Raw genomic sequence first — 8,288 nt, 5'->3', positions numbered from 1 at the left:
ATTCTTTTTGTTCTTTTTTTATTATTCTTTCTCTCGCTCTCTCTTTCTTTTTTTTTTTTTTTTTTTTTCTTGGGGTGTTACTATTAATTCTAGTCATCTGAGCCAAAACTGTGATAGTTTCCTGTCAGCAGATTTGAAGCTTATTCCATTTTTGAAAGTTAAAAAGTGGGGAAACAAATAGCCAGTTATAAGACCTCTGGCAACTCACCGAAATGATATGTTAAATTCGATACCTAACAAATTTATTTATAAAAAATAAATATGGGAGAAACCCAACATTTTACAAAAAATTCTCAATTTCAACATCAATCATAAACTTTTTCACACTGTAAGTAAGCCAGAGGGAAATAATGGATGCCGGGAGTATGCATCTAAAGCACGCAAAGGCAACCACACGTGCGTATCAAGGCCAAAACACCACCGCTTAGTGACAGTGGTGCGCCGTCCTCTGTAAAGGAGAGGCTGCATGTGTGCGGTAAGTCGTTGATTTAAATAATAAACTAAACCAAAGAAATGCATGTGTTCAAGACTGAAGATTTTCATGCTAAATATAAGTAATGCTGATTTAAGACACATACTTATTAAAAGTTATCCATTCTGAAAGGAGAAGTTAGAGAAAAGCAAATGCACGAAGGTTTCCCTACCCAGAGAGAAATTTAAGATTGTACGACGTAAAACCCTTGCAAGCGAGGAAATGAAAATAAAAGAAAAGATATATACACAGTATATATATATATATATATATATATATATATATATATATATATATATATATATTTATGTTTATATATGTGTGTTGTGTATATAAACATAAAAGAGTATATGAACATAAACTCACATGATTTTACGCCCACTCAAACGTTGGGAACGGATATATATATATATATATATATATATATATATATATATATATATATATGTGTGTGTGTGTGTGTGTGTGTGTGTGTGTGTGTGTGTGTGTGTGTGTGTATTTATGTATGCATGCGTATATTTTTACATTTATTTATTTGTTTATTTATATGGAGAGTGAGAGAGTAAAAAATAAAGATAAATCCCCATAACCTGCCTCTCAGGTCCCCCAATGACAATGGCCGAAGGTGCGACCTACCAGGGTGACCAGGAGCTGCAGGTGAGGCAGGGGCGCCGCGACCTGTGGGCCTCGCTCAGGAAGACGCTGGTCGTCGTCGCGTCCACGTCGGTCGTCCTTTTAGCACTCAGAAACAGCCTCACGTAGTAAGTAGCCTAAAGTACAGTAATGTATAAGGAGGTTGATCTTAGATTGACGCTAATTGATGCCAAAATAAATGCTGTCAGTCCCAGTCGATTATTTTTATAAATACTGTATATTCATTCGAATGAAAAAATAACCGCTGTAGAATTATATCATATCAGAGGCCTCTTTGCTTTTGTTATTGTTTAATTTTAAAGAGAACTTGTATAACGTCACAAATTGTAGATATTCACCTACAGGCAACACCCTAAACCTTTGGTATATATTCTTTAGACCATTCGTGTAAGGGAAGAATACATAGTGATAATACTGATGATGACAGTATTCGTGAAATTATAATAGCAACAAGAAACGACAATATTATGTAAAGTATGAAGACAGACCTGTAACATAGCTATATATTCTTTATATACTCCCATATATTCTAAATATATGGCAATGTCTATTTCCTCCTCATAGTCATCTTCAGCATTTCTGGGGGGCTTCTGGTGACTTCTGGCAGCATCAGTGGGATAAAATCGTGCTTCTCTGCAATAACGACCCTTTCACCATCCTAGTCTACGGTGAGTCAGCAAGAGAGTGAGAGATATATGAGACATATATATCTATTTAAAGAGTGATTTGCCTATATTATAATGTTTGTTTTCCTCAAAGGATGATGATCTGTTGTCTATAAACCTCTTAGAATTGTTTTAAGATATCCCTATGCAGTCATAACGTCATTGCAAACGTTTTAAGGGCAGCCCTTGAACGTCTAACCTAGTGAAGTCTGCCAATAATGGTGTGACCTGGGCTTTACAGAAAAGCAAAGTACCGTTCACATCAATTCTCATCTCAATAGATATGCCATGTGCCATTCATATCTTCCCTTTCTCATCCTGGGTCCAATCCTCAGTAGCCATGCCATGTACTGTTCCTATCCCAAGTCCGACCCTCAATAACTACTTTTTACCAGGGGCCTCCGGGGTGATCATAACGGGCTGACAAGAAGAATGATAGCTTGTTAAATATTTATCGTCATGAAGGGGAAAAAATGTCATAGATTTCGTTACCATTAATTTCGCCATCTAAAATTTCTTAAGTAACATGAGCTTTTGTACATGTGATATTACCAGACAGTATTACTAACGTAGTTTTATAAAACTAGGTATATACTTTCTCTGGCCTTCACGAAGGGAACTAAGATGAAGACAGGGCCGTGAAGGGTTTTGAATTTGACACATCTTCCTTATACCGTTCCTGTCTTCGCGTTCTCGTTGCAGGTCCGACCCTCAGTAGCTATGCCTTGTACTGGACAGCCGGGGCAATGTTCATCCTCATGGACATCACCGGCAAGCCCTCCTTCTTAAGACGTTACAAGATCCAGCCGGGAACCAATGAGCCAGTGGAGATGACGCCGCTGATCAAGGTTGATGTGCTAATGGTTATACTTGTTATTCTATTTTCGCTGTTTGATATACCCTTTCGTGGGACTATTTGATGTTTTCTCTTCTTATCACCCTTCTTCCTCCTTCTTCTTCTTTCTCTTCTTTCTCTTCTCATCCCCCTCCTCCTCCTTCTCCTCCTTCTCTTTCCATCTCCCCATAGAGACTTTTCCTCATTACAGAGCAGCCTGTGGGTGAGCTTTAACCAGCTGGTCGCCGGCACCGCCTTTTCCTCGGCCTCCTTCTACGTGATGTGTTTCCGGGGCTACGACGAGTCTCCGCTGCTGCCCACCTTCCACTGGGTTCTGTTTGAGCTCATGATCTGCATTCTGATCGAGGAGGTCGGATTCTACTACACACACAGGTACAGCACAGTCTTGGCTTGTGTGGTGGTGCAAGCGTTGTGTGTCAATATAAACATACATGCTTTCACTCTCTCTCTTTCTCTTTCTCTTTCTCTTTCTCTCTTTCTCTTTCTCTTTCTCTTTCTCTTTCTCTTTCTCTTTCTCTTTCTCTTTCTCTCTTTCTCTTTCTCTTTCTCTTTCTCTTTCTCTTTCTCTTTCTCTTTCTCTCTCTCGCTCTCGCTCTCGCTCTCTCTCTCTCTCTCTCTCTCTCTCTCTCTCTCTCTCTCTCTCTCTCTCTCTCTCTCTCTCTCTCTCTCTCTCTCTCTCTTTCTGTTTCTTTCCCCTCATATATAAACATATGTATATATATATACCTATATGTATATATATTCATATTTATATATATACATATATATATACACATACAAATATGTATTTATATACATATATATATTATATATATATATGTACATATATACATAATTGTATTTATATATATATATATATATATATATATATATATATATATATATATAGTAAGGTATGCTCCAAGCTTAGGGCCAGGTACCAATGCGCAAGGAGGCGCCCGAAATCAAATCTCCCGTGAGGCGGGAGATGCTTAGGGAGCAGGTGAGAAATAAAGTTGGGGCCCCGCTCACTCCTCGTGAAAGAAGCCAAGAAACTTCTCTACAAAAAGTTTAAATTTTAACTTTTTTCATCACGACCTTGTTTGATAGTGTACCCTCCTTCATGGTCCATCCCATCGTACCTTTCTCTCACCCCGATATCAGTTCATATATATGTGTATATATATTTATACACACACACACACACACACACATATATGTGTATGTGTGTGTATATATATATATATATATATATATATATATATATATATATATATAAGTGTATATATGTGTTGAATTCATGTCAAACAAATTGCAAGTAGAACAATGAAGGGAAGTACAGGAAAACACACGAATATGCCGAAGGCCTTTTCGCATTTACTGCTTCATCAGAGCATATATAACAAGAGATACATAGAAGTATATATATGTACTAGGCGGTCAGGTCAGTACATATATACGTCTATGTATCTCTTTTTCTATATGTCCTGATGAAGCAGTAAATGCGAAAAGGCCTTCGGCATATACCAATATCTATATATATTCATAGGTGTTTTCCTGTACTTCTCTTCATTGTTCTACTTGCAATGTGTATATATGTGTATATGTATATGTATATATATATATATATATATATATATATATATATATATATATATATATTATATATATTATATATATGTATATATATATATATATATATATATATATATATATATATATATATATATATATATATACACACACACTCAGCAGTAAGAGTTACGAATAAGTTACGCCACTGTATTTCAGCTTAATTTACGTTACGTAGTCTTACATTAATTGCCTTTATCTATGCTTACCTAATACGGCCACCTAATATTCACGCCTAGGCAAGTAACAGAAAGACCAGAACAGCCTTAAGTGTAGTGTTTCAGAGAGAAGGGATGGGGCACAAACAAATTTACAGTTGAAACTGTTTATTTGTTCCGTTCCGGAAGCTCCGGGAACTGGCAAAACAGTTTATTTTCAGAAATAACAAACTAAAATACATATTGTTTCCCAAATGATTCATCCCATACAAAATTATCAGAATTGTTATAAAAAAAATCTATAAAAACTCGAACTAAAAGAGTTAATGAATAAATCATAAACCATCTGAAATTATATAACAGTAAAATCCGAGATCCGTGATAAATACATTTCTTTATCAAATAAAATGGTATAATAAATTAAAGCATTCATTAATAGAGGTGTTCTTCAAAAGTGCAGTGTCACGTCACGAACTAAGAAACCGTTTTAAAAATACGTAGGAGTAAAACACGACCTTTTAGGCCGCTTTCACACCAAGTTGACGCATCGCACGTGGCAAGTGGCTGGAGACTAGTGGCAAGTGACACTAAGGAGGCATCATCGAAGGTTGACGATGTTATTGTTGTCCAGAATCCTAGGTAATCAAAATGACAATTATCTGACACCTGGAGGAATAAAGTGAATATAAGGCAAATTTGTTCTAATATCCTGAAAAGACTTGTAAAGATAAATATTTGGATAATTCTACCATTGAATTTTTTTTTGTTTTATTGTCCTGAGGTGATGCATCATACAAACGTTTGTATTTCCCCACGGTTCAGTTCAGTGATATTTGCAAAGTCTAACTTCGCCTGGGCCTTACATACTTGTGGCACGGCCTACATTCCCCCCAGTTTGCACAAATGTTATATTTATTGGTTGATTGTCTGGAAGAGGCATAGTTTTGCACGAAAACGGCACACATCGCATTGTTTCCTCCAAGACATCGCGTGGTTACTCTCTTAACCAAAGAGGGTGGGAAACTGGTCTAATATGAACAGAGCCAATTGAACTGATTCATTAGGACCAAATCCATATATCCATAGACATCCTTTTCAAGGTAAACTGTGCTAATGGGGTGTCTGTCATGGCAGCCTTCTGTGTATTGCCTCGAGATTGTTGACAGGACACACACACACACACACACACACACACACACACACACACACACACACACACACACACACACACACACACACACACACACTATATATTATATATATTTATATATGTGTGTGTAATCTTTGGAATATTTCTTTCCTCTAAGTGTAATTCTAACACTTCAAAATTTGTATTTTCATCTTCCTTATACTTGTGTCCGAAATAAACACGTGAAGTTATGATCACATATCTCGCTACTCACCGGAGGCGCCGGAGGGAAAAAACCTGCATTTAAAACCCCACAAGCCTTGCTTTCCCACCAGGCTGTTCCACCACCGCCTGCTGTACAAGCATTTCCACAAGTGGCACCACGAGTGGCAGAGCCCCGTCTCGGTGACCGCCCTGTACACGCACCCCGTGGAGCACATCATCTCCAACATCGCCCCCGTCATCCTCGGGCCGATACTCCTGGGCTCGCACCCGGCCACAGTCTGGCTGTGGTGCGGCCTCGCCAACCTCAGCACCATCAACGCCCACTGCGGGTACCACCTGCCCTTCTTCCCGTCGCCAGAGGCCCATGACTACCATCATCTCAAGTAAGGAATTCAGCTCATTCTAAGCTGAATAAGTTTTCTTCAGATAGATTTCATGAGTGAGATTCTCATTTCTGTGTATATATCTTTCCTTCATTTCATTAAACCCGCCATGCCTAAAACAGTCAGCCAAAAAAGCATCCAGATACCCCTAACAATGCCAAAAAAAATCCACAACTGAACCCTTTGCAGATTCAACCAGTGCTACGGCGTGCTGGGCATCCTGGACCGGCTGCACGGGACGGACGAGAAATTCCGGAAGTCGAGGCAATACGCTCGGAACGTGACGATGTTCTCGCTCTTGCCGGCGCGAGAAGCCTTCCCGGACGCGGTTGCGAAGGGCAAGCGGGCCGGCGGGGAGTGCAGCGAGGTCTACGACGGCGACGGGGGAAGGCGTCCGTAGGCGTCGCTGGATTCGGGGAAGGGAAAGCGAGATCATCGGGAAATGTGATTAGCACAGTTAAGGCCATTGAATTAAGAGGGTCCTGGTTTTAGTGGAATAGCATTTCTTTGGTTATAGGAAATAAACAGGGCAAGATTATAAGTTGGGTATAGACACATAACAGATTGAAGAGAAGGGGCTGACAGCAGCTTGGCCAATCATAGAGTCAGGAAATTGGATCAGAAAACCACACTGTCAGAAGAACAGGGATAATAGTATTTTAAAAAGGAAGTTTTCAATGTCTTACAAGTTATTAAAATGATTGAATTAATTAAGGAAAAGGTTTGACATTTCTTGTCCATAATGATTTGGAATATGGCATGTGTAAGATTAGTCATTATAACCTATATCTACATATATCGCTTATCATATAAATAACAATACTCTGCTTCATTTACATTTAAATATCATTGAAACATAATCTAAAAGATGAGAAAATCCTACGGACAACAAACATTTATTGACCCAATACGATAGGAAATAGCACTCAGTGATACACAATATGATATACTTTAAGGTCTTTATAATACAGGACGTACGATTTTGACACAAAGTGCATTATAGTCATGTAGAAAAGCACTTCATGTTCCACCACTGCGTACGTCATTTTTGTTCATATAGTTCATGATAGATCCTGTGAAAAAAAGATAAAAAAAAACGTTGATTTGATTATCATAATGACTGAAGATGGATGAGTTAGAGGTCACGTAATAAAAACTTACAAGTCACTACCATAAAACAACGAGCAGTGAACGTAAATCGAATAACGTGGTAAAAAGAGCAACATGAAATCACTGATGAGGATACTGCCCCTACCGCGCACCTTATGACTTGCTTTTTAATGAAAGTCCTAAACAGATATTTGAGACTAATTATATTATATCCATTCACTTAGTATGTATATGTGACAGGAAGAGTGGTGTGCATGAGGTCGTTACTGTAAGAAAATTTGGATTTGTACATGCATTAAGGATCAACATGTGCTGAACATGTATTTGCAAACGAAATAAATGTCTTAATAAATGTCTGAAGACTTGAAATTTACCTTCATCTCCGAAGTCTGAACATTTCATGCCCGATACAAAGATGTCAAGAAGGATGATAAAGACATTGAAAGTAATTTGTATGTTGGTAATAGTAATGACAGTAATGTTGATGGTAATCTTAACGATAATAATCCTTACACCAATGATAATATTAATAAAAAATGGTTGAAGGAGACTATACAAGAAAGAAAGTCTATGCCGAGAGTTATTAAGGACGTTACAGAGCACATGAAGATTTTTTTAAGAGTCCAAAGTCATCAAAAAGTTTGACAGAAGCTGATTGAAAATAGGAATTACACTATTGGAATCATTGTAATTCAACCAAGCTAAAATATAATTATATAGCACAATACTTTGGGATGCAAAATGCAAAGAAAGAGATGGAACTTGTGACCCATTGCATAAGAGAAGGATTCAGGAAAATATGAAAAAACTAAGGAAGGATAATATACTGGAAAAAGGCCGTGATCTACCGAAAATATTCGAGAAATGCAAAGATCTAGAATATAAATATAAAACAAATGAAAAGGATTTTATCTAGTTACTTACTATAGCAACAAAAAGTAGGAAGTGACCAGTGAATACAGCAGTTTCGATGGGATCTTTCTTTAACGATGAATCAAAAGAGGTTTTATGATGAACTAGCCTCA

The 8,288-nt window shown here is 37.7% G+C and overlaps 1 protein-coding gene across 1 annotated transcript; it reads left to right on the top strand.

The window, feature by feature from the left end:
• The first annotated feature begins 338 nt into the window (after positions 1-338).
• On the top strand, positions 339-7,619 carry LOC125037406 (fatty acid hydroxylase domain-containing protein 2-like). The gene is made up of 7 exons (XM_047630549.1): positions 339-475; positions 1,074-1,233; positions 1,691-1,794; positions 2,494-2,639; positions 2,838-3,019; positions 5,881-6,153; positions 6,343-7,619. The coding sequence occupies exons 2-7, from the start codon at positions 1,082-1,084 to the stop codon at positions 6,551-6,553; spliced, it is 1,068 nt and encodes a 355-aa protein (XP_047486505.1). The 5' UTR covers positions 339-475; positions 1,074-1,081; the 3' UTR covers positions 6,554-7,619.
• Positions 7,620-8,288: the final 669 nt, after the last annotated feature.

The sequence above is a fragment of the Penaeus chinensis genome, chromosome 23 (genome assembly GCF_019202785.1).
Source record: "Penaeus chinensis breed Huanghai No. 1 chromosome 23, ASM1920278v2, whole genome shotgun sequence".
Classification (NCBI taxonomy): domain Eukaryota; kingdom Metazoa; phylum Arthropoda; class Malacostraca; order Decapoda; family Penaeidae; genus Penaeus; species Penaeus chinensis.
This window is presented reverse-complemented; position numbering and strand designations above follow the sequence as displayed.